General features: G+C 45.0%; 1 protein-coding gene across 1 annotated transcript in view; it reads right to left on the bottom strand.

Moving 5' to 3' along the window:
• dachd (dachshund d) overlaps window positions 1-27,274 on the bottom strand; it is a 56,663-nt gene that overhangs the window by 28,821 nt on the left and 568 nt on the right. Inside the window, exon 2 of the mRNA XM_062564911.1 lies at window positions 27,045-27,101. Coding sequence (XP_062420895.1) covers window positions 27,045-27,101 — 57 coding nt within the window. The remainder of the gene's footprint in view (window positions 1-27,044; window positions 27,102-27,274) is intronic.

The raw sequence follows: 27,274 nt of genomic DNA, 5'->3' as shown, positions 1-27,274 counted from the left end.
GGGGTTGTTCAGCCACAGACATAAGAATCATTTAGATGCTTGGAATAAAGCACTTATTGATCATGAATATTTGTTTCTCCAAGGTTGCGCTGCCTTGACCCCATCTATCCTCAGCCACCCGTCCAACACAAACATGCCAGTTGGGGTGAGGGAGGCTGATGGTGCAGCGTGTGTGATGATCCTCCACTCCCTTCTATAGTTACAAATAACAGTTTGAAGGCTCCTCTCCTACTACGGACTTATCTACGTTTCTCTTTTGAACAGATCACAATTCATAATATACAAAAATATGTATTAAGTGGAAACAATAGTATGAATTGATGAGGCCTTTTTATGCCCAAACTGTAAGCGTTCCCTCCCAATCAGTCTGCTGTTTTTCCAGTTTTATGTCATTGCAAAATCCCCCCCCCCCCCCCCCCCCCGGAGAATCATGCGGTTGCTCACCAAGAAACTTGCACTTTTGCTCTTGTTACCAAAATTGAAATCGCCAACTACTTTCAACAGTACTTTGGTCAAAGTGTTAACTATAAACTAAAGGACAGTTTGATCATTTAAAACAACAAACCCGCAACCGAGAAAACAGTCACCGAAAGAAGAGAGGGAACGTTTAGTGAGAATTGTGTGAAAATATGTCTCTGACGTTCTCGACTTGAGCGCCTTCACAACTTCTTCAGGAGCCCCATGCGGCAGCAGCTCCCCTCCCTCACGGCGGAGCTAACCTAGACAGACAGAGCGTTGTAAATACGGCTGATTTAATCTCCCTCCTCTCGATGCAAACTGTCACCGGCGGGGACTCGGACTCGGCTGAGCGGATGCGACGCTCCTTCACACAAAGTATCCCGAATAACGGCTCTCTGGCGATGTGACATGCTCAAAGGAGGAGCGAATGGAGTTCACTTGCTTTTTCAAAGAGCCGGGCCTCACCCACAATTAGAGCAGTCATGGCCCCAGCCTGCAGCACTTCATTTGGTGCCGCGCAGCCTCCAATATAACCGGGCTGCAGGAAACAGAGAGATTTGTGGATATCTAAATTGCCAAAGCCGAAACCTGTATAAACAGCGGTAATTACCGGGCCATTGACAGTCTCTCAGTGTTGTGCTCATTCTGCCACAGCCGTAGTGATTAAAATGAATCCTCATCGACTTCTCCATTAAAGCGCTGGCAGGAGCGATCCCGCGACCTTTCCCCATTGATTGAACATAACAATCACAATTCAATTGTAATGCAAAGAGAACATTTGTTATAATGTACACGAGATGCACGAGCCATTTCCTGGGAGCAGGGAAGGGTAATCAATGGAGTGACTCTGATTCACACAGCCTGCAGTGTACGATGGAAGCCAATGATATGCATGTAAACACCGTGATTTCGCTCTGCCCATTGTTCAATGGGATAACAAGGGTTCCTGATTTCTCTCTGTCCATAAACACTAAGCGGCCCGGCGGCCATGATTGGCGGCGACGCGCGCGTCCACGCGGGCCCCCAAAACCACTTGTGGTCCACTCCCGGATCGCAGTTTGATTTGTGTGGCGGGGGGTCACGTGGCAAGGCCTCTTCTGAGTCATCTTTCAGAGAACGGGGCCACTTCCACCTTTCAAGGGGAGCGACATATGGCCGTTGCCATGGCGCCCAGGCGGGAATTACCATGCCCGAGTCGCGGGTGCGTGTGTACGATCGGAAGCATCTGTAGCCTTCTGTGCGCGTTCTAGTGGTGGTCGAGCAAGGACGGCGCTTGTTAAAGTCTAATGACGGATGATGAGCTAAAGCCAAGCAACTCGCAGCATCTTTGTGCCGCGCGCGGCGTGATGGGGGAAAAAAACCCGACACCGTTCAATCCCTCTTCAGAAGCCGCACTCCGTGGCGTCTTTGAGAAAGCAAAAGAAAACGCCTTACGAAGAGTGGACGCGAATGATGTCCTTAAGGGATTCCTTTTTAGAATCAGGAGATTATAGTTTACACGGACATTAAACAGATTAAACCAGCCAGCTCTCTAAAGGCAGTTTATCTAATGGAGAAAATGTGCTATGCTAATTGAGAAATTCTGATGGTAAAATTATATTTAAACCTCTCTCTCTCTCTGTCTGTCTGTCTCTCTGCTGGAGGATTTTAGTTTGGCTTGATGGAATCAAATGTCTAATCACAGGCATAAGCTGTGAGGCGCTAGCTGAGTGAAACAGTGTTTGCCATGCTAAAAGGTAATTGTCTCGGAAAAACTCCATCGATGACAGATTCAATTCCGTTTAGTAAATGTTTAATAAAAGCTGTACAAACAGGCAGCCCCGTATCTCGCTGCGCTTAGGAAACAAAGGGAAACTTTAATTGCTTTAATCATCCCCGCACTCTGACGTTGTTATTGGCCTTAAAAATAGCAGTTAACAGAACCTGTCCTGCTGAGGAAATTGAACCACATTTGGAAAGTGATCCGTAATTAAGATAGCGGCGTCCCAAAGCAGCTCGGTCCGGGGCAAAGTGTTGCGACGATGGGAAAGAAACATTCCCAGTCACACAGAGCTATTCAATTAACAGAAGGACGCCAGGAAAACAACCTCCCTATTATGTATCGCTTACTTTAATCAGATCCAAAGCGATTGTATCCCTTTTTGAAAATCCCTTAACACAAACACGTTAATTAACAGATAGGAGGGCGGAAAGATGTATTTTTCATTAGTGGGTGAAATAATGTTCCCCTTTCACATCAAGGAAAATCAACTGCTTACTGCAGTTAAACCAGTCAGCGGTGTAAATTCCCTGCCAGCATTTTTATTTAAAACCTCATTAATGTGTTTCAACCCGGCGTAGCTGTACCTTTAATCTGCACTAAAAGGAAATAATGCGTTTCCTGCTTTATTTACCAGCCTTACTTAACAAGTGTTCCTGTACAATTAGAATTGTTAATAGATCTGGAAACAAAAGGACTTTGAAGGTGGGAAAGTGCTGACATTATTTCACAGGGGAAAAACACTCTTGAGAAAAAAAGATCTGCTGTAAATGTAGTTTCCTGGAACACAGGCGCAGCGCGGTGTCGGTCTCTCTCATTAGAAATGCCATGCACAGGACATAAATCAAGGCCCGTAAAACATTTCATGGCCACACAACACTAAATTACACACTGGCTGGTTCGCCACACTGATTGTGTTTAAACATTGTAGTTTTACTTTATTCCCATTAAATCCATGCAGAGTTTTTACAATGCATAAACAGAGCATCTGTAATAAAAGTTAATAAATGTCAGGATTTGCATTTGAGGGGGGGGGTGTGCTACATTTCTTTGCAAATATCAATCTATGAACCTTTCAACGTTTCATCAGACAAAATGCTAATTGTACCTTTAGGAATTTAGGCGACAAGTGACAAGAAATGAGATGCAATGTCCTTTGGAATCAGGAAATGAGCTGAACTGGAATGCAACCAGGGTGAGACCCAAAGCAAACGTAGTTGAATCGTTTACTAAATGTTCAGGTACATTGGAGCCTCGTTTGTCAGCCCATTCTTACTCACCTCCTCCATGTCCTGTTATTGTTCTTATCGTATGATATCGACAAAAGAAACTTGAATTATAGCAGATGCAATTACCAGGTGTCAGACGGCAACAATACTATTCGTTCTATGCGTGTGTGTGTAGCTCAGCCCATTTCACACTATTGTCTTAATCTCAAGTAGATTTGTTGCCCGAACCAAATCAAACCAGAGCCAAAAATAATAATAAGGATAAAAAACAGAAAATAGCCAACTACAGTCAACTAAACGTAAAAAAGAGTGTGTCACACACACACACACACACATCCAGAAAGGCTTTTGGCTACTTCACAATTGCTAATTAAGTAGCATATTCATCTTGGCCACTTGTAAACAGCCTCATAGCTGCTGTCTGACTGGTGTCAGTTCAATTATTAACACAAATGCTATAAACTAAATATCTATTATCTTAGCTTCCAATAAACGACTGCTTATCAGGACCTATGAAATAGTGAAAGCAATCTTGTGTTACCTTAGTACTACAAACTCTGCCTTTTATATCCACATACTGATTCCAAACAAGTTGTTCACGCTGATCCTAGAACAGTGTTTTGGTTTCATTTCACGTCGAACTAATAAATTCAAACTTCAAAAGTCCAATTGTAATTGTTGATAGCTGTTATAGGCTAAGATAGTTAGCTAGGCTAAGATATTACTTCCATAAGGAGAAGTTTGATTGGATTAGGGTTGATTTTAAACAGCAGATGCTGTTACAGCCACAGGAGTCGCCCCCTGATGGCCATCTGTAAGAATGCAGGTTTCAAGCACTTCTGCTTTGGGTCCATTCTTCAGAACAGAAGCTTCCCTCCTACTTGTGTTGTTACTTTTTAATGTGCAATGGTGTCGGGCCAATACCAAGTTGGCAAAATTTCCCATCTGATACCAATCCGGTTCATTGGATCATCTGGTCATTACCATAAACACCAAAAGACAACCTTCTGTCATGCAAATACAAGTCAAGTGAAGCTGCCCTCCATCACTTTAACCAATGTGACACCAATGCTGTGTCACATTGTCCACGTTAATGTTTCATAATTATTGTATGATACTGATACCACGCTGCATGATATGATACGAACATATCGTGAATTATACCATTAAGAAGTCGTTCTTCATTCAGTAAGTGTTAGCAGGGCGGCACCATGTGCTATAATACCTCTCAGTTTGCCGAGGGTTACTATGCTCGGCTGACTTAGTAAACTATGCGTCCAACAACAATGATTATTCATGTCATTCTTCAAAGGTCCTTGAGAGGATCTCCATGCAGCAGCGAGTCCCCCTTTCCTATTAATTCAAGCTTGGCTAAGATTGTACCATCTGGGCCCTTGTACTTTGTGATTAATGCCGACGAGTTGATTCATATGCGCAATTGGAGTTTAATAAACAAGGATTTCAGAGCTAAATGGCACATACAAATGCTTGGGATGAACTCGTTCATAGCACCTAATTTGTGTTTGTGGCAATAAAGCCCACTCGTAATTGCTCACCACAGTTGTCTCCCAGATACACAAATATGGGGATTTTGTGATTAACATAATGTGTTTCTTCCAGAGAGGGATTAATCCTACAATTCTAAGACGCCTTCAGACATATGTACATAAGATTCTTTATTTGGTCCAAATTAACTTACTACTGGCACAGTGCGATTATCACTGGCACAAACACATAATTACTGTTCCTCATTGTACAGATTAAGCACCAACAAACTTTCCCCTTTTTAAAGCAGTGCTTGTACTAGACAGTGTGGCTTTGCACACACTATTAACTTTGTAATTCTTCTCCTGCTCACATTCTCTCGGTCTGTTTCAATGTCACAGCGCTCGCTGCCGCTCGGATCCCCATCTGAACACACAACAGTGACCCCTACAGGAGCACGTCAACTGCTTCACGCGCACTGTACAGTGGGGACTGTCAGCACTGTAGTGGGGCTACGTGCCTCTGCATGTGCCGCGGATGCTTTCACGGATGCATCAAGCCCCTTTGAATCCAACACACGTGGTTGTGCCAAACAAAGACCTCTGTTACTGATCTACTGGGTGGTTAGATCCGATGCCACAGTGTGACTGGTGGTTTTCAGACATGGTTTCACACTGCGAAGTGGATGATGTAAGCGTTAAAGGGGAATGCAGCTAGTGGGACGTGGTAGGATCACGATTGCAGCCAGACGTCACGGCGAGGCGCGATGCAAACAGGTGAGGCTCCTGCAGGTCCACTAAGTCGTGTCCCTCTTGCTTCCAGCTGAAGACAAAGAACAGTGCACAGCAGTGTCTTTAGCGGGGTAGCAGGGGCCAATGGGAGGGCGCCAAGCCCCGCAGACCACAGCCAAGTGCAGGATCACGCAGGAGGAATGAATGATGCTCTGATAAGGCACAAAGTAGAGAGGGCAGACCAAACAGGAAAACTAAGAGGGGAGAACGTGCGGGGCGTTCCCTGCCCGAGCAGGAAAAAGTGCTGATACCAATGTGCTGCTTTCTCCCTTGTTTTCTGTGTTGTGTAATGTTGTGCTGCATGTTTTCTCTCTTTATTTTTTATTTTTTGTTAACTAAAAAATTCATGTTGGGAAACATCCTCGTCCAGTTTATACAGCAGGACTAGAACTGTGACCCGCATGGGCTTTCATTCAAATCCTGCGTCCATGTATGACAGGTTCTGAGAGTCTCTCAGATTTACAGCGTTGTATCAGGAAACCCCCGATCCAGAGCAACACCAGAATCTAATCCTGCTTCTGTGGTACGGTGCCAATTTGTCGAGCTTTTGAGATATCTGAAGGCTGAAAAATGCACCGGAACTCTTCTTCTCGCTTCTTTGGTGGGAACAAAAAAAATCCCTTTCACTGGAATTGAATGTATCTTTTAGGAGATTTCTAACAGATTAACTAACATCGAAGAGCAACACATGTAACACTTAAAATAAAGTGTTTGATGTGATGTGGGGAGGCACAACATGGGATTCTTGCGAATGTGCTCGTGGCACAATTGCAGACCTTAATATGCTAAATTAGTTGTTGAGAATAAGGCCATAGTAGAAGAAGAAAAAGAAAAAAAAAATCGTAGGGTAATCTTCCTCTTTTCCCACACAAGGGACCAGGAGAACACAGGCTATGTTGTACCCCCCCCCCCCCCTTTCCCTTTTACCCCAAGTCTCCTTTATGTATTCAAATTCACTTCAGCAGCATAAAATTCCCCCAAGAGACAGCATTGTCCTCCTGCTTGTCCCTTGGGCTTCCCATCTCCCAGTAACATCTCTTCACTCCACACTATTCAGCCCTGCTCCGAGCAGACAGACGGTTTTTCCACAGTACCCTCTTTTCAAATGATTAAATGCGATTTAACGAAAATTAATTAAAAGGGCTTTTTTTCTCCTTTAAAGATACGACTGAATGCATAGAATGTTTAAAGGCTTTGTGCACATTACTCCAGTTTTCGCTTGTTTTCTTTTCCTTCAGTGAGGCCGTCTGAAACAAGCGCACTGAATAGCCTTTCAATGGGTCTATCCCCTGAATAATAACCTCTGTTGTGTTATTATGTAGGAAATAAAGGGCACGCACATTTACCCCTCACTCTCTCCCGCATTCAAGGCGCTGAGAATAGCTAATTTTACACCGACGGCTGAATGCAATAGCAGTTACAAATGTACGAACGCTACACTTTGACAATAACGCGGTCCAAATGCTTCAGAAGGCGTGCAGGTCTGCTCTGGTGAACTTGAATGTGTGGTCTTTGGTGCATAGAGTGAGCATAAGGCCAGCTCTACAGCAATGAGGGCTTTACTGAATGAAATGAAAAGCCTGAGGCATCCGAGTTAATACATTGACACAGAGGAAGACTAACAGACAGAAAAAATGGAGCAGATGATGGAGAACGGGAGAACGGAGTCATTATTAATCTGGCTTTTGTTTGGAGAAGTCTTTGCCGTTTAAGTGGTGAGGATAAGGAGTATATCTGTAATGTTTTAAGTAAAATAAGTGAATATAAAACACAGAAGTGGACTTATCGCTCTTGACATTGTGAAGGGTTCTCTCTCCCTCTCACACACACACGCACACACACGCACACACGCGCGCACACACACATACACACACACACACACACACACACACACACACACACACACGCACCACTTTTGTGGAAGTGATTCCAAAGTATTACAATATTATCATATCTATTCACTGCTGGTATGATGCAAATGGGCTCAATGACATGCTTGCCTCTACAAAACTCTCCCACAGGGTTCTAATAAAACAGTACAATTTCCCGCTCTCTGTCCCCCCCCCCCTCCCCGCCTCTGAAACGCACTAGTCTGCGGCCCTGTGATCTGCTGCAGACAAAATGAGACGCAGCAGCTACAACAGAACTGAGACACAGTCGGAGTATTCCCCGCGCTCCTCGAATAGATAATGCTCCCCCCCCCCCCCCTTCACATTCCTTTATTCCTTCCAAAAAGAATGCATCAGAGGGCAAATATTAATTCTCCTCGTCATATCGAGGAGCCTACGCAAGTGGCATACTAGGACGGGCGTTTGAATGATTAAGGGACCAGCACATGAAGGGGCTCCTCGCGGCGCTTTGAACTTTGCACACAGTTCTCAGAACTCCCCACTTATTGCTGCACTCTGCAGGAGACTTGATGTTAAAAGACAGCGCTAATGAAAGCTCTGTAACAGGTAGAGACAAAGGGATTAATGCAATCTAAACACGGCCAGCCTCTTCGAACTGGCTCTGAGTAGCAGGTGGATTGGAATGGAGGGGGTGGGGGGGGTGTCCACTTCTCCCCCCTTTCCCTGCGTCCACGAGTCTCCTCTAAAAGCCAATAGATCCGATCACCTCGTTTTCTCAGCCCTTCTCTCCCTCCGTTCCTCCACGGGCCCCGTGTAGATGCGCGTGGAAGGAGGGGGAGGTGGGGGGGGGGCACTTCAAGGAATGACATTGACTGGGGATGTGCTGACTTGCACCACTGTTTTGCCTTTTGATGTGGGAGATCGAAATCAATGCACAGTGCGGACGGGCGTTGGCCCGAAGGTGGGCGCTCGCCCCCCCCCCTTCGTCATTAGCGGCTCGACTCTCCACATGTTCACGGTTTACTTTTAGGTGCAAAGGCACTTTTTGTGATGGAGGAAAACGTGAGACTGCCACCACGAGACCCACCGACACACTGCGCCTGACACCGGCATTTGTTATGGTGTGAGCGGCGTTATTTGTCACCGGTCCGGTGTGCGCTGGTGCCTTCACGTGGAAAATACCACGATGAGACCCGCTGAGTGCTTAAGTCAGATGGATCGGATGCTCTTGAACACTGATAAAGGTTGATTTCGGGGTTGTGCCGACATTATTGTGGGCCAACTAATGCAGAATAATTGTCATATTTTGTCCCGTCAACACTGCGCAACAATGATGTATTCGGCGGCGCGAGGTTCACCTCTGCAGCAAGAAATGAGCACGTGGCATCAACGTCTGAGCATCTTTGGCGTGTTCTCTGACAAATGCATTCCCCGACTGCCCTGTCAGTGTTAAAAGGGACGTGATCAAACAAGAATTGTGTAAAGAAACTGTTAAGGCGGGGGGGGGGGGGGGGGGGGGGGGCAACTGTGAGATTACAAAGACATAAGGGTCTTGGCAGTGTATTTCCACCACATTTGAATTCACACTGTTTGCCTGTAACTTCATGCTAATGATCAAAGTTGAGGGAGGGGGGGGGGGGCTTCATCTCTTGAGTGCAAGTTATAAAGATGAGATGAGGAGAGAGGGAATGGGAGAGGGAGAGAGAAAATGCTTTGCTACCCTGCTTTGAACACATTTTTTTTTTTTTTTTACACTTTCCAACAAGCTTTGTTTTTTAATTGGCTGAAATTAATCTTAGGGATGTAGATGCCTGATTTGCATTCATTAAAACCCAACCAAAAGAAGTCATGCTTAATTCCAATCAAATTTGCTTAATTATGCATGGCGAGATATTCCCAAAAGAGCTGTGGATTTTTGTTGGGCCCTTTTTTTTTGTTGTTTCCTATAGCAAATAAAATGTAATGAAGCTGTCTTTTTTTGTATTTTACTGAATGTTGAGGAGCGCACGAGGAGCACCTTGAGCCCAGGCTGAAAACAATATTACAGCTAAAGTAATTATACGAATCTGCATTTTTCATTGTTAATTGTGGATGTCAGCGTGATTAATTTTAATTTACGGCAGGCAATAAAATTAAGAATACTTTGTGCTGATGTTTTAAATCATGCCTGTGAAGGGGACACATAATGCAACTTAAATCTCAAGTAGATATTGATTGGGGTGGATGGTCTTTTCTATGAATCTTAAACAGGCAGACGCTGGGAATCTGCTTGAGACTTCACTTTTACGAGTTAACTACGGCACCAGATCGCACAAGTGCAATACAATTAAAGAAGTGTCAGTTTATGCGCACACTCTCATGCACACTAATACACACGCACACACACACACTTAATTAGCAAACTACATGACGACAGAATGATGTTGAACCAGATAACAGTCACAAAGGAGAGAACGCCATGCAAAATAACGAAACTGTGTCTAACGTCTTCAACCTACATCTGCAGATCAAATGAATCCTTTTGTGACCCGTCGGTCAATGGTCCTTGTTTTCACATTTCCTATTTAACCGACGCAGACACCGAGAGAGAGAGGGGAGACGAGGACTCTGAGGTGCGGTACAGTCTGCGGGTCTGTGGGGGACGACATTATGTGTTTTTCCTCCAGGACTTGATTTATAGCTTCATTCTAAGTGTAGTTGTAGCAAACGCATCCTGCTGCTGCAGGAGCTTTGGTGCATTGTAGTCTGAAAAACAAAGGAAGAATACAATTGATCTTTCTGGACACACTCAAAATCAATGAGTGGCTATTTCCTGTCTCATGGCATGTTAGTCCAACTGACTGGCTCAATCCTTGAATCCTTGAACCCTGTGTCCTTGTTGCTGGAGAGGGAAAGGTCTTCAGAGTTCAGTGGAAACTTGGGATGATGTCATTTCGGATCCTTTTGGCTGAGAGCATTCTTTAGATCTTGGCCTTTGCCCTTTAAAGAAACAGTGTTGCGAGGGCCTTGGGACCGCTGCATGGCTAATTCCACCTTTTGTTTAAAATATCTTGGAGGCTGCTTTTCTATGAAATGATATAGAGGGATCTTTCACAATAAAAAGCTATAACCCTTTGAACGTCTTGGTCCTGGTGAAATGGCCCGTGCTCCAGTCCCATTCTAGAGGATGTGTGCGATACCTGTAGCACAATGCATTCTGTTCTCTAACAAGGTGATTGTGTTTCCAACACAAAAGGAGTCTACAGTGATGTGCGATTGTTCTGCCGTCGGACTGGCTGCTGGCCAAGCGGCTCCTTCATGACACACGGAGCTCCACTTCTCCTCTTCCTGCCTGCTTTCCTGGCTGGTGACTGAAGCAAGTCACTCTAATGCAACAATGATGGTGATTTCACTCTGCTTATTGAAGCGGGTAAGTGCTTAAGCAGCTGCTTGTACTTTGATCCAATTTGCTTTCCTGGATGTGTGCTTCCTCGTGCACAGTAAACAGGGGCTGCCTCCGTTGTCATCAGTTCGAAGGCAGTTCACGATTATCGCTTGCTATTTATTTCGTTTGCGTCGCTCCGCTTTGAAGCTGCAGCTCTGCACAGGAGCCGTGAGTGAACGTCAGCGACAGGCCCCTCGCCATATTTCCCGTGTCACTTTGCGCCCAGTGGCGATGGCTGTAATTCAATGTTGCCCGCGGAGCTCTGGAGGTTGAACGAAAAAAAGAAAATGAAACGGAAAAAATGCGGCAACCTTTAACATCACCGTACGCTTGACTCGCCCCCCTCCCCCCCCCCCCCCCCAAGGACGGGGAGGGATAAAAGATGATCAGTAAGAAAATGGATAGCGCAGATTTAATAAACATCCTCAAAATGATCCGTGTGACCTGCGGGTACGCGCGGCAGTCACTCGCACTTCGCCCGGGGGGGGGGGGGGGGGGGGGGGGTTAAAGAATCAAGTGAGATGATTCATTTGAGTGACTGAGGTAGTTGAGTTTGATGGATCATTCCTAAAAGCATCATCGCTAATCTCCGGCTCCTCTTTTTTAGGTTATTCACAGATCAGTGAGTTTTTTTCCGGGCTAATCCCGGGGACCTGACGCTGCTCTTGTCTGTGTACACGCATTCATCACGCTCTGACAGCCGCAGTCCTTCAGACGACAAATAACCTTCAGAGCGGCGAGGCAGGCGAGCGGTAGGTGAGCAGTTATTTTGGATACATTTCACAGTGGAGTGGGGAAAGCTGCACGGGGAGATGTATGGCGTCCTTGTTGGGGCTCGGAGAGATGGAGCCCTCTCCGTTTCCTGGCATAATCATTCTGAGCCTCAGCCATGCCTTCGACAACTCAATCAGACAGCCCTCTACCTGTAAAGTGGCTGGGTTGATTTGATTGCCATTTTTATTGGATCCCGGTCACATAAATCAAACCAATGGGGACGGCTGTACAGACGTGACCACTCGTCATTCGCTAGTAGCCTTGGAAACATTGTTTTCGGGGGGGCCGCGTGGCTGTCATCGGAGGTAAATCAGGGGTCTGAAGTTTCTTCCCCTCAACACGGAAGCGCCGAGTTAAATCATCTTGAAAATTGATGTCGCTGTGCCCAAGTGTTTTCACCTATCCCCCTGGATAGAGTCCCATCTACTGGTGACAATGTCAGCACTTTTACCCTTCTCTCAACAAACCCCCCCCCCCCCCCCCCCCCCCCCCCCCCCCCCCCCCCCCCCCCCCCCCCCCCCCCCCCCCGAGATGCTTCCCGTCCTTTAGGCCGACGGCTGATAAGAGCTGTCTAAGTTTAAATTTTAGGTCTGCTTGTTTGATAAAATATTTCGCTTCTTATCCAAACAAAGTAGAACGTTTAAAGTTGAACCAGCAAAAAATGCAATGAACTTTAAGGGAAGGAAATACGCTGCATTCACATCTTGCCTCAGTTGCAATTAGAAGGTCAAAATTTCAATGGTGGGGCCCATTTTTTATTTTTTTTTGTGAGCGCGATGAATCGTGTCAAACAGAGCAGGCCTTCATTCTCGGTGATAAACCCGTCTTTGAAACTTACTTCATTGCTCATCGCAAAAGCCCGCTGTCTGGTGAGCTTTTTGATTCAGTGTGAACTGATTAAGTCCCTCATGTCCACCAGCGCTTACAGAAGGAACGTATTACATTAAATACAGGTAGCTCATTTCCTCCGCTGCATGGCTGAGTGCGAGTATGAATGGGAGTGATGTCAAATTAATTTGGACCTCTGAAATTTTGATCACGCCGAGGCTATTTTGGTTCTCGTGATGACAAGTAATAGCGGGCTTTTGCTTTCTAAGCCGGCAAAATTATGACTCTATTTGCCTGCGGGGCTATCAGGATCAATTTCATTCAGCGTAAATATCACTTCATCTGTAAAACAAATTAGAAATAATAAAAGCAATAAAAAAAAAAAAATGCGCACAAGCTCTATTGAGATGTCCCTCCTAGCCATGTGTCAAGACTGAACACATTAACGATACACGGGAGGAGAGAAAATTACCATCTAGGATACGTCCGAACCAGTAAACTGGTAAACAAGCCGGCCGTTAGGAGTGGGGATGATTTGAATCAACAAGGGTGAACAGATATGGATACTCGCCGCATTAGTGTTAATAGGAATAGATTATGGAGGGATTTCGTGGAGTGACCTTCAGTGCACTAATTGAAATAGTATTCCGAGTCAGCAGTGGAGTAATCAACTTAAACACAGAATCATAAATCATCATGAATAGCGCTGTCACAACCAAGCCATTAGCCTCGTGTTTTCTTCCCCGGCAACCCCGTGGAAATATCTGCCACGCCGATCCGTAGGTTAATAGGAACAGAAATGGCATTTAGAGTCTATTTGGATCAAACATACTGCAGGCTTGAAAGTAGAACTTTGCTAATTTGCAGGTAATGTGAATTGATGTAGTACGGGTTGGGGATAGTCAAGAGCCCGGGTCTGCTTCCTTCTGTGCGGAAGGTGACCAGGGGACCCCGTGGTGGCTAGAAATGCTATCAGGAAGACGTTGGGTAATCATGTTTGCTCGCTGTGACCTTTGTCTTCTGTTATTAATTCTGGATGACAAAGACGCAATAAATTGCGCTACCTCAGAGCCACGCTGGTGCAGTGAGGACGTGCAGGGAGCGACTCGGGCCATCATTCCACGATTCAAAACCAACGTTTTCTACTTCCCATAACGCCATATATATAGTGCTTTGTCAACGTGTGCAACATCTACATCAATATCAACAAGTGCCCTCGCAGTAAATAGCTTTTTAATTGCAACCAAAGTGAACGAATTAGATACTAAACAGTCGGTTAGCGTCAGTGAAACGTCTTTCACACAACAATACCCAGCAAACTTGTCAGAAATGCAGATAAGAGGGCCGATCCTGGGCGCTTACACGGCATTAATCAAATAGCAGGTCTAATTAAAAGTGCTTTAAACAAAGCCTTTTTTTCTAAATGTTGCTCAGGTATGGCAATAATTTTTGATCAGCCAAGCCTGGAAGACAAATAATTAGAACTGCCACGGCGGCCTGATGAGTGATGTCAGCATCTCCGAGTGACCTTCCCCTGCTAATTAATTTTCATTCCAGGGAAAAAAGACCCCGTTGTTGCACATTATTAATTGAGTTCATGAAAAGATGCACCTGATTAATTTTTGTTGATAATACTTGTCATTCTGGCCGGCGTTCGTAATCATTTCATGGGTTTTCATCTTGGTGTTTTTCAAAGTTGATCTAAGTCATCTTTGCTGGAGATTAATTTGTCCAAAGTAGAGCCGGCCTGTCCCAGCAGACAGAGGGGCTTCAGTCTGTCTCACTGGGCTTGCATGCCTTGTGAACACGTGGTTACACCTTATCAGCAATTGTTTATTTTATTTCTTTACCCATTTATAGTGGGCACACTGTGAGAATAAGTGAGAATAATTAACCGAGCCGATTAATGATTCACTTTATATTTTACCAAACCAGGTTATGGATGGATTAAAAATAACACTACAACATTTAATTAATCTGCTGTTTCAAACAGATAGTTGCAGGACATCATGTCACAATCCAGTAGTCCTTTTCGGGATATTTTACTCATGTATTAGAGCAGATAAAGGTACGCACCACGGAAGAAAATGCCAGGAGAAACTAGCGACAAAGGAGTAAATGAAAAGGCTATTCCCATTATCTGTAATATTTGATTAAGTTCCCCCGGACTGATAAAAAATATCACCACGTTCTTTATGTGTCAATCTGTCTAAATAACACAACGATACCTGTTCAGAGGGGATGCCAAATTGTTTATGAGCGATTGTAAAATTCGCCATATTACATGGAGTTAAGCCTGATGTGTGACACTGTACAGTTACATTTCAATCCTTATCATTAAGAGTTAATTTAACTCCACTAAGTGTTGCAAATGAATCTGACACTGCATAATGACTCCAGCTCTTTCCTACAATTGACTCTGTGAGAGTTGAATCTTTTTGCAGTGTGATTTCAACTCTGTAATTCAACACTTTAGCCCAACACCGGATAATTAACTATACTATACAAGAAGATTGATTTCAGTAGTACATCCAGGGGTTTTATCAATAGCCAAAACACTGCGTTTTATAACTCTAGAATACAGAATTACCAGCGTGGTGTTGCATTGTGGCGAGAACGGGGGCCAGATCCAATGTCAGTAACACAAGCTCACGTTTTCTCCGCAGTTGCAACGCGTTGACCTCATTGTGGCTGCTACGATGATGGAGTTCAGGAGGAAGCAGGCACCATGTGATACCGATGTGCTGCTGCAGTCCACAATTTGTTCCCCAGAAGCTGGCAGTAGCCTCCGCCTCTGCTGTCCGGAGCGGTGCTATTTGTCACAGAGGCAGCGGAGATCCCTCTTAAGGAGACGTGACAGTGGGGTTTGGGGTTCAATAGCTGCACTCAACACAGTATCAGACCTGCGCAACTGCCGTAGTAGCTTTCAAGAGTTAATAACGATGAACTTATTCTATCAGTTAACGAGTATTACCTTGGCTTGAGGTCAACATCCCTTTTGGAATGAGGACAGCTTGCCAACAGTTGAGCCAGGTGGCGCCGAACAGGAGCAGAAGCTTTGGAGGACGGAAAATCTCCTAAATGTATAAAAAACATAGAACACATAAAAGAATGAATACATACATTCCTAATACCTTAGCATAATTCAATAAATGTGCATTTCTGTATTATTTTATTTGTAGGATTGTGATCCGTGTGTTAATGAGCTAGGCGGTCTGAACCTTATTTCTAAGTAGGATTGGCCAAGTAGGAGAGGAAGACAGAAGCAATCGACCCCCGAGCACATCGCTTCGACCGGGCGGGATGCGGCTCAGCAAGTTTCTGTTTAACAACTGCTGTTGATATGCTGCAAAAAGCGCTGAATTTGGAAATGAGCCCCTTTACTCTTGGCTCCACTCTTTTGAACCGATACACAATAGAATTGCGGGAAAGTCACATGAAACCGGTTCAGTAGGAACAGAAAGAAAATCCATGTGTCACATTTGTCTTACACCTTTATAACATAAAGGCTCACGGCCATGTGTTTGAGGAAAAGAGTAATTTGGGCTTAAGCTAGTACGTCATTTGAATAAGTCTTAAATGTATTACATTTATTAAATGCCATGTGAAAATACAGATTTTTTTCTTGGGTAACACAAAAGGTAAAAACTGTATTTGGTGTTTAGATATATTTGGTGTATACATGGTAATATGGAGCCCCTGTGATGTTGCGAGGGAGTCAGCAGAGTAGGTTATGTCATCTCATGCAGTGAAAATGTAATCACCCAATAAAGTATTGTGAGCCGTAAAGGTGAATCAACACCTCTCTGTCACGGCCTCAAGAAAAATGTCCTATTTTTAGTTTCACCAAGTTAGGATTTACGGCCGGGCCCTTGTGCTGGGTCGCATTAAATTGTACAGGAGGCTATCATTTCGGATCGCTGTCAAATATTTGGACGTTAAAATGTAAGTATTTGAATATGGTCAATGTTCCGTCACATTGCCCCTGCATCTCATCCCACTATCCAAACTTTCAGCAAAACCAGCGCATCTTATCATATCACAAAAATATTTGACCATTTATTTAATGTCATTGCTTCATTTAGGCATAAACCATGTAGTGGGAGTACTCAGTGTGCTGCATATACTATGACAGGGAGGAATCACGCTATTGTTTGTAACCACATAACCTTTGCATATTTACACTGGTGTGCAGACACGGCGCACACCACGACACATTGCTACCACAACGTGGCCCGCCACGGCGGAGACAATCTACATTCAACGCTCACATTACAAATATGCTTTTTTGTGAAAAAAAAAGTGAAAAAATGGCAAATTGGCTGACAAAAACGGAGAAAAAGTAATGTGGAGAAGTTTGTGAATGCTGTATTGTTATCTTACAGCTCATAATGTTAATAAAAGTTGAAACATTTTCAGCAGTAGACTACGGTAATATTTGCTTCCCCATCTACATATATGATTATTTAATAAGTACAAACTGAGTCATTTCCGTTCGACACCAAGAACTTACATTAAGTCATTAAGTCATCATTGCACTTTTAGAAAATAACGTCGATGTAATGTTAGATAGTTAATCATAGTTGTGTATCAGAGGTAACCTGAATACCTTACTTCTTCAGAGTGGATGAAGTCATAATAGTATTGGAGTGATCTGAGCAGGACAACAGCTCCATGTTTATATGATGAGCTTTGCAGAATCCCTTTTTCATGTATCATTCAAAACTGCTACGTGAGGTGTTTTTTTTTTTACCTTTAAACTACTGAAACAATGCATTGCAATTGCAATTTTTTTCTTCATTTTCACGTTTAATTAAAATACCTATACAGCCACAAAAGCCTGCCATTGTACGATAAGCTACGAATGTAAAAAGGCGTTTGAAAATCCATTCAGAATTAATAATACCACAACCTTTGTGCTTAATGAAAAAAGTGTAATTTATCTGTAAAGGCTGAGTCGTCTTTGATATGCGAGATGTCACTGAGCCGGTATCAATGCGGGCCCTTAATGGACACGTTGACACTACTGCGGTATTGTTCCTGACTGCAGCAAATGATGTGAAAGCTTCGCTTGTCATTGTTATGAAACTATAAATAGATCTGTAATTACGGTAGGCAAATTGTTGATTTCTTTTTCCTCTGCGGTATTGGATATGCTCAGCACAATGAGGAGATGAATTAGGACTAATAAACAGGTCTCATGATTCTGTCTCTAATTGGAGGATCATTATATCTCATCCAGAGAGGTGCCCACAGCTAAAAGCCTTTAACAGCACTATTTCAAACAGGACACAAAAGGCCTTTAATGAATACTCCTGTGACTTCGCACCGTCTCTCACAAAGGGAAGCGAAAAAGCCTGCTTTTCATCTTACGCACAAGTTTCCTGTAATTGTTGGATTGAGGTGCAAGATCAACGCTGTTTACACTTGGAAACCTCAATAATTATACCGAGGTTATATTTGGGTCAAAGAGACAGCAGAACATTTGAAGATTTGTTACTTAAGATGGCAGTGGCATCATACTGGTTATGTGTGTGTGTGTGTGTGACATTTTAGGTTGCTTAATCTGTTTTGTAATAGTTTTGAAATATGCGGTTGTGTATTTTCCTACAAATGCATTCCCATCACTGCACGACGAGGGAACGCGTGGAAATCTCCGGGTGCCGTTTGCACCCATCGGTGCAGCTGATGGAGTCATTAGAGAGCGCTTGGCTGTGGGGGCCTTCTCTCCTGTACCCCCTCTCCCCCCCCCCCCCCCACCCCCTCGGACGGGTGGGTAACCTCGGCCGCGCCTCCACGGCCTCAGAGCACTTCACTGAAGCTAATAGGTCATAGCTGTGGAGATGGGTGACAGAGGCGCGGGTGTTAACAATGGATAATGTGAGAACGGATTGAAGTTATCTGCTGCTTTTCCACCCGCCATTCAGAGCGTTTGACATTGCGTTGGGTGAATTTCGAGTGCAAATCACGTTGTTTTTTTTCTCCCTCCTCCTGACTGCAGCGACAGCAAGGTCCGGGAGTTTCTTCCATATTGCGCGTATGACCTCCATGCTAATGGAGGAGCCCCTTCTTTATCTATTAGTGGCCAATGTGATCACCCTTGGACGGCTGCAAAACCAAAAGTGCTGAAATCGCCTAAACGACGAGCCGTAGGATCTGCCTGGTTTTTGCATATCACTCCCTCCTCCGTGGCTTTAAGAAAGAGGGTGAAGGAGGTCAGTGCAATATGCATATCATTTGGGGGTACATTGGAAGTTTGGGTTTTAAGCCCCTTGATGAAAGACAGCTATGAATAAATGTAATCTTTTCTCTCACATTTGGTCATTTGCGGAGGGCTCGGAGGGGGAGAAAAAGCCTTTGTGTGCGCCGTCACTATTAACATTCCTTATTACTGTTCCTTGAGGTCCATTGTCCCTCCAAAAGGGCCCCAAACGAGCCGGCAATGTCACCGATTTGCCATGTTTATTTACAACCAGTTACTTCGTGCCGTTACTTCTGCCCTCGCCTCCGCAACCGACGATTGAACTGGAAAAAGTTTAGGCCGCACACCGGAGAGGAACTTATCTGTCGAGACGAGGGCAGCCTGTCAAAGGAGAGACGCGCCATTCATCTGCTAACCTGCTCAAGGTGTGCCTGGTTGATGTCCCCCTCCTTTGGTGGGGAACATATGTCCACGGCAGCTGTGCCGCCGTGAATAGGCAGTGATTGTGCGGCGAGCTAACCGCATTCCTGGGAGCGCGGCCAAGTCGGAGCGGAGTGAGCCGTCCCCCATTTTCTTTCCGTGTGAGCGTGCCCCCTGCATTCCACCTGACTCGCATCGCGTCTCTCTCTTCCCACGCGGCCCGCGGCTCGCTCAGTCCCGGGACGAAATATCTGTAAGAAAATCGGGCGTCCTCTCCATGACACCGTTTCCTTCTTCTAACGATGCATGGCAGAGGTTTGATATTCGCGTTTCAGTCTATTTCTGTTTGCAACTAGTAAAAAAAATGCTCTATTAGTGCCTTTACAGCTTTTCTGCAAGCATCAAGAGACGCGGTAACCTGCACTGTGGCTTTAACACTCACACAAATGAATGACCTCAAGTGATCGCGTGAACAACAATTAGAGTTGCGCCTTTGTCCGGAACCACCTATATTCTTGCGAATATGGTATTCATCCTCTCCGCGATAAGCTCAGACACCTGTGATTGTTATCAGACACTTCCACAGGAAACCCGGGGAGGCTGCAAAGCATAAACACCGAGAGAAAAAAGAGAAAAGGGCACTTTGCAAAAACGGGAATCTAATTTCTCTCTGAGCCTCGTAAACAAACAATGGACCTGTGTGCTATATTTTGGATGCGTCCTGCCACGGACCTCCTCTGCCCCCCCCCCCCCCCCGCGCGCGCGCGTGGAACGAGGTCGACGGACAAGCTCTGAATAGGACGCTGATCCCAAAATAACAATCCCCCTCCACTTCCACCCGGCTCCCGTTCTCTCTTAAACAACACAATCACGCAATCAAAGGCCGACGCGGCCTCTCCCTCATTGTTTCATTTCTGCCGGCTATCTTAGATATCTCTGCGACTGTTCTTATCTTTGACCTTCAGCTTGTTGCTTTGTCGTCACCCCCCCCCCCCACCCCCCCATCCCTCCCTTCTCTACCTGCTTCCCCACCCCACACACACACACACACACACCCATGCCAGTGCGCTGCTGCGACCTTCAGAGGGGTGTCATTACTCCCTGACCCATTTGACGATCCCCTCATGTGGAATGTGCATATGCCGAATCGCCGCGGATCGGCACAGTATGGGGTTTGAGGTGAAGTGCTTACAGAAATATGACTTGACACGCTTTATCAAATGGGGAAAGATGAAGACGAAACAGCTGCTGGTGCTGTCGTAAGCAATCTGGCCGTGATTGAATAAAAGTGTCAGGAAAAGGGCCGCTTGATGGTCTTTTGTTCTCCCCCATCCAGCTTGATGTTAGTTTGAGCTGTCAGGAGGGAATCACAGCTGGGTGATTTATCAATACTTGGAGTGACCTTGCAGCCACACTGCCGCGTGCACCTAAGTGTGTGTGTCCCTGTGTGTGTGTGTGTGTGTCTGTGACTGTGTGCGTGCATGGCTCTGGCAGATTAAAAAGACACAAAGTGGAATATTTTCTAAATAGTTGGCATACACAGACAAAGACTTGGCCGGACTTGGAACAAAATTGTCTCCTCTCTCTGAGACGCAGTGAGTGGATTGTTCTGCCAACGCGATACGGGTATGTTTCTCAACATCAGAGCACTCAAAGCACCACCGGCAAAAATGTTTTGCGAGAGGTATGTGTATTTTTAACTAACACCGCTTTTGAACAGATTGTTGTTGTTTTTTTTACAATTTTTCCACCCCTTACCTTTCCATGCTGCTCTTCGCCCCCCCGCCACTTTCTTTGAGATGTACTTGGACAGACTGTTTTCACTGCAGCCATTGACTGTCTCTGTTGTGATTAAGCAGATGTTTTATTGCGGACTGGAACAGTCATTACTGCCATAAACCCATCTGTGGAATTGCTTTTTATGCAAATTATACAAAGCATCTGCATAAATAAAGTTCTAATTAATACCTTTCTGCAAACCTCTGCGCTCTTTGATTCCTAAGTGTTCGTAATTGTGTACAAGCAGGTAGGAACAAACGCTCCCAGCACGAGGGGGGGGTTTGTTCTCCATTTGTGATGTTTTTACAAGTCTTCTCGTGGAACTGTTAATTTAAAACAAATGCATGTTGTTCAGCAATATTTTACACATGTATAGATTTTTGAAAGCCCAATGCTCAGCCTTTAATTACAGGTATGCAGTATATTTACACACAATTACATCGTAACAACCCAACATGGTTAAATATCGACAATTATTTGATTAGGAGTGAGCTCACGGTGATTTCAATCAGGGACAACATTTATTTAAAGTTGCAGGGAGTAGCATTTTTTCGGCCCCCACTGTAGGTTACAAGGGAAATAAAACCAAATCTGCTGCTACCGGTTGATTGGGACCTACTGAAGAGTAAAGTTTCCCCGAGAACATTAAGGCATGCTTTATAGATCTCTTTGTTGTGAGGGTGCCAATGGAAGCTCATTAATTTCCCCAGGTTTTTAATGGGGAGTGCCGAACATGTGGCAGGAGTTGTCTTGGCGGGACCCTTATGAGTTGCGCCCCAATGCTGAAGGGATGCCAGGCCTTTCTGATTGTGAAGACTTCCCTGTTGCTAAATTATAGTGCATTCAAATGTCTGGAAGATTCTCTGAAATCAGGAGAAGATGATATGTTTTTTCTGGATAACGAGAGACAGCGTGTCCTGATTAAAGGAGGCATCTGTGCAACAGGCGGAGGGAGGAGGAGGAGGAGGGGCTGCAGGGGGGAAATTAAGAATGGCTTCCAAAAAGGTGTGTATTTTTGTGTTGAACTTTTATTTTGAAGGGGGATTAGGGACTGGATTGGTGGCGGATAGTTCCCCTTATTGCGCCGTGCGGTCAGTGCAGTGCACTGGGTTAGTCTGCCTCCATCATTCCCGCTGAAACAAAGAGGCCTTCTCTTTACCGCTCGCTCTTTACTCTTTTTTTTTTTATAAACCCGGGGCGAAAGCTCTCGTGGTAACGAGTGCAACGGCTCTGAGAGAGAAGAGCCCGCTGTCATCGGCAACCCCGAAGCGGGCCGGGACGACCAAACAAACACGGCGCACGCCGTTCTGTCTCCGTCTCATCGGCTCCTCACATCCAGCAACTTTCAGCATAATGAATTTAGCGGGGAGGCCTCCTCTACGCGGCACATCAGGCCTGCCATCTAGGAGATTAAATTATGTCCGTGGGCATTAAAGCTTTGATGCCGCGTTTGGGGCGGCGCGCGTGCATCCATTTGCAAAATTCTATATAACAAAATTAAAAACACGGACACCTATGGAAAACGGCTTGGCACCGGCACTTAAACGTCGAGCACTCCCAAACAGGCTGCTGACTAATGCATTTCTAATCATTTCTGTGATCAATGCTAGCTGCAGTGCAATAAGATTAATCAGCCATATGCAAAGCTCGGATCACCTTGAACAAGAGAAAGAAGAAGGAGTGGGCAAAAAAAAGAAGGGAGATAAAAGGACTGAGAGAAAGTGTCTCAGCCATCATGTGTGTTGAGCACACTCCACAGAAATAAAGCGCACCTGCATTATTCGCCCTTTTTTTTCACGCTGTGGGTTTGTGTGTGTGTGTGTGTGTGTGTGTGTTTGAGCGGCATTACACCGTTGTGTTCCCCTCAGCTGTGCTTTGGCATCTGCGCGTGGCCATCTCGCTGCTGAATAGCTGCCTGATTATTCTAAATCTAAGGGAATATTCAAACAAGGCCGATAATGCATTCTTCCATATGATTCTCCGGAGCTGGGACAGCTGTTCAGCAGCTTTCTACGCCATGTTTCAGGGAAGACGACAGATTTCTCTGCTCAATTAATAGGCCCCATTAAAAATCAGGGGGAGAAGATTGACGAATGAAGCAGAGATTCCATTTATCTTAGACAGAAGGCTTCGAATAACTGTGTCATATACACACACACACACACATGGCCAGAATCGAACAATAAAATGATTCCATGTCCAAATCGATGGCTACTCTGGATTTACACGCATTAAATATTCCAGGTTTTGCCTGTTTTTTTGAGAAAAAAAAAGACAATGTTCCTACCAAGCTGTTTACATGGCTGAAGAAAATGAATATTCCACAAATAATGCTGTTTACAAGCCATCGGCCATATTGCGATTGAGGTTAAGCAAAGGCTCGGAGGAGAGCGGGTTTGGAATCAAAGGACTGGCGGTTGCCCTCCAGCCCTTGTCCATGTGTCCTTAGGCAAGACATTTAAGCCTTTGGGGGTTAAAAAGGCTGTGCTATCGGTGCATGTGTTGTGTGAGCAGTGTTAGTTGGTGCTGATGGACAGGTCGCACCTTGCACGGTAGCCCCCTGCCATCAGTGTATGAAGCATGAGTGGCTGAATGACACGGAGTGTTGAAGCAATCAGAAAACCACAAAGTGGAACATTCAAGTACAAGTCCATTTATCGGAATCATCTTGTCCATCTGAGGAGCTTCCCGCATCCGGATCACAGTGGGTCGGCAACTCCCACGTCGACGGTATTTATCACGACAAAATGTCAAGAAGTTTGCTTCATTGTGTCAAAATATGTTTTCTACCTTAACCTTCTTGAGCAGATTGGTGTTCCGATTTTTGGGCATTACTAGAAAGCTGTTGATATATATGTATATATATATAAATATATATATGTCCTTACTACTCCACTCTACTAACTACTAGTGGACTAGTTTGTGTACAGTGCTTAGAGCTGATCGTGCCCCATTTGTAACAAGGTCTACAGGAACATTGTGTACACATGAAACATATTCCCATTTGGAATCATTGTGTGACCGTAGTCTGGACAATGGGACACATTGCTGGTTGGACTTGCATATGAACAGGTTTCGGAAAGGTCAGCAGTAAAAATATCGCAACGCTGACCTTTTTTTGCAGGTGGTTGAAGGAATTAGAGGGAGGGTGTGTTTCCACGGTCAAACAAGGGGAAAACTTGGTGACACAAAGAAGCTGGCACAAGCTGTTCCCCTTTTTCGCATTTTGACTTGATGAGCTACATGTTGAGAACATCAAAATCTATATCTAAGAAGTAGACGCACTCATTGTCTCGTTTCTCTTTGCAACCAGAGAAGTCGCCCCCTGCTGGTCAGTAGAGAGAACTCAAAATTGAAGACACGCACAGTGGCTTCACTGGGTGGAGCCAAAGGTCGCCGAGGGAGCAGTGGGCTGCTTTAGGGGCGCCCAGGGAGCAGTTGAGGGTAAGGTGTCTTGCTCAAGGACACTTTGGCAACTGACATGGAGCAGGCGGGGTTCGAACTGCCAACCCCTTCGGTTCCCAGCACACCCTCCCTACTGTCGCCACGAATGAACCTATTAACTGATTTATGCATTACAATCTGCTTCCAGAAGCACACGGCGTGTGCAGAAGAAGGGGACTGAGCGCGTCGGGACACTAACTGTCGGCCCGAATGCAGTTGTCCAAATCGCACAGATTACAACCAGGTCAATTTCACAAAACCAGCCCAGCAAAATGATAAAATTCATGAGATCAGTGTTGCCTTTGTTCGCTCCGCTTTTGGGCCACACGGCGGGTTTGCAGTTGTAAAGTTTCGACTGGCAGATGAATACCTTCAGTATCCCCGTCTCCTCTCTCTCTCTCTCTCTCTCTCTCCAGAACAAGGAGGAGGTTGTCCGTCCAAGGGCACACCTGTAAGGTGCAGGCCCCTCGACCGGCTTACCTCAGTGGCCTCTCCTGCTGTACTCAAAAGGCAATTATTCCTCCAGGAAGATGGAGCACTGTCAACTTCAAAGAGAGGACATTCCTTGGGAAGATTAGGCTGGAAATTATGTTTTATTATTTGGCCCCCCGGCGAATGAATCGGACTCTTATTTGGTCGCCCTCTGTGATGAAATCCAAGACAGTTTAAATGGCGCAGGTATGTTTTTGGAGTCGGGGGCTAATGCTCCGGTGTCTTTATAAAAGGGCAGCAGAGAGGATCAGATTAGGGGCCGAACAGCGGGGGCCTTTCAGCGCTATCGTCTGGGCCCTCTTGTCCGTGCCTGTAGAGAGGTTAAATTAAATGGCTGTAATAAATGTTTTGGTCTCGCTGATGCGGTATGGCCGCCCATCAAACGAAGGCAGTGTGGAGAAAGAAGGGCCTGGTGGAAGATCAGAGAGAGGAACAAATGGAGGGGCGGGAGAACTATGTCAGCACATTACCAACATTAGAAACGGACTTGTTTTCACTTAAACCTCAATTATAATGGTGGCTCCAGAAACAATTATATTGATGAATGCTTTCGAAAGTTACTGTAATTAAATTATTCCATTTAATTAAGGAATTATATTGAATTTCTCCCCAGAGGACGGCATTAGCCTCATCTGCTGTTTTACAAACAGCAGTGCTCTAATGTTGTGTGCTATGGAAATGATTCCTAATGCCTAATGAAACTGTGTCAGATCAGATAAATGCCGTATGGAGTCAACAAGGCGGGCTTGTAACACAGCCAAACTTTGAGACAAAATAATAAAGCCAGAGAAAAGATTATTGATTGTAGTTTTTCTCGGTTTTTCTTTCAAGGGCAGGCTTTGTAAAGCTGACATCAAATGAGTAATATTTCTGAGTGCCTTTGCTGAGGTTGTATGGAGAATATAGAGTCAGACAAGTTGTGTACTAAGCAACAATTCCAAAAACAAACTTTCTTTTCTTAATACATACAAAATAATAGAATTTGTGAATTCAAATGAACTCATCAAAAACACATTCAGACATTTAGAACCCTGTTAACGGCACTAAATGAAAGTGTTCATTGATTGCGTTAAAAAAAAGGAAACATCCCACTGCTTTTTCCACTCTCTGAAGGTAATTTACTCGTCTTAAGATCCATCAGCAGCGTTCATTTGACGGTCCAGCAGTACGAGGAGAAGGGGAACGCGCAAATGAAGTTCCTCTGCAGCTGACCATTGCCCTCTGGTGGGGGGGCCAAGCACCTGCCTGAGGATGGACTCTACTTAGTATGCTTTGTATTTCCGATGTTACAGTAACACCACAACATGTCACATCATGGACTCTGAAAACAAATCACGGCGCATTTAGCCACCGATCATCTCCACAAACAGGAGGCCCAACGGTCCACACATTGTCGGCCTTTGTCACAGCGGCAATGTGCAGCACGGGTTTATTGACCTGTCCCCCCCCCCCCCTTGTGGCCTGGACATATTGGTCCATGGGCGGGCTGTGAGCACATACCGCTCATTCCCTCTCCTCGGCTGTGCAGTTGTTGGGCATATTGTGAGTTTTGGAAATGGGGGAGGGGGGGCGCGGGGGGGGGGGGGGGGGCTCGGCTCACATATTCGTCCGCGCAGCAAGAGAGGCGGCCAAGAATGACAGTTGCTCCTCTTGGAGCGGAGACGGATCCACGGATTTAAATTGCACTCCGAAAGGTCAGCACATGACAAGCGATCAATCAGCCCTAATTGGATGATCAGCAGTCATTTGAATACATTTCAGATTTTTTCTTTTCTTTTACTTTATCTTAAGGAGATAGGAGTATATGTGCTCTAAAGAGGTTAGATTGGGTGGCATCCTTAATATGTCATCAGCTGATCAAAAATAAATGATAACATGCGGTACATAATATTATGTATGTTATGTTCATACTGCATATTTAAAAATAAAAACCACCACTACAAATAAGATCCTCTGTCATGTGGTAACGTCTAAACGACACATTCAAGTTTTGAAATATATATTTATGGTTCACACATGACCATCCCATCGAGGAGATACTAATTGAAGGGAGTAAATGTCATAGGGGGCAGCACTGAGATACTGAGGTCCTCGGTTCCAACCCGCACCTTTCTGGGTGGAGTTCTCTCCATCCACAAACTCGGCTTTCTTGTCCTCAAACGTTTCTGTGGGTGTGTGAGTCACAGAGTGAATGTTCTCTAGTGATTGACTGGCAGCACTTTGTATCTTCACATAAATAATCTTGATTGCAGTCTATCTGCATTTGCGTTTGAACCTCAAGACAAAACATGAACATGTTTCCCAAACTGTCCAAAATGTTTTAATCGTAGCGACACCG

The sequence above is a fragment of the Pungitius pungitius genome, chromosome 10 (genome assembly GCF_949316345.1).
Source record: "Pungitius pungitius chromosome 10, fPunPun2.1, whole genome shotgun sequence".
Taxonomy (NCBI): domain Eukaryota; kingdom Metazoa; phylum Chordata; class Actinopteri; order Perciformes; family Gasterosteidae; genus Pungitius; species Pungitius pungitius.
The sequence above is the reverse complement of the archived record's forward strand: the minus strand, read 5'-3'. Positions and strand labels throughout refer to the sequence as shown.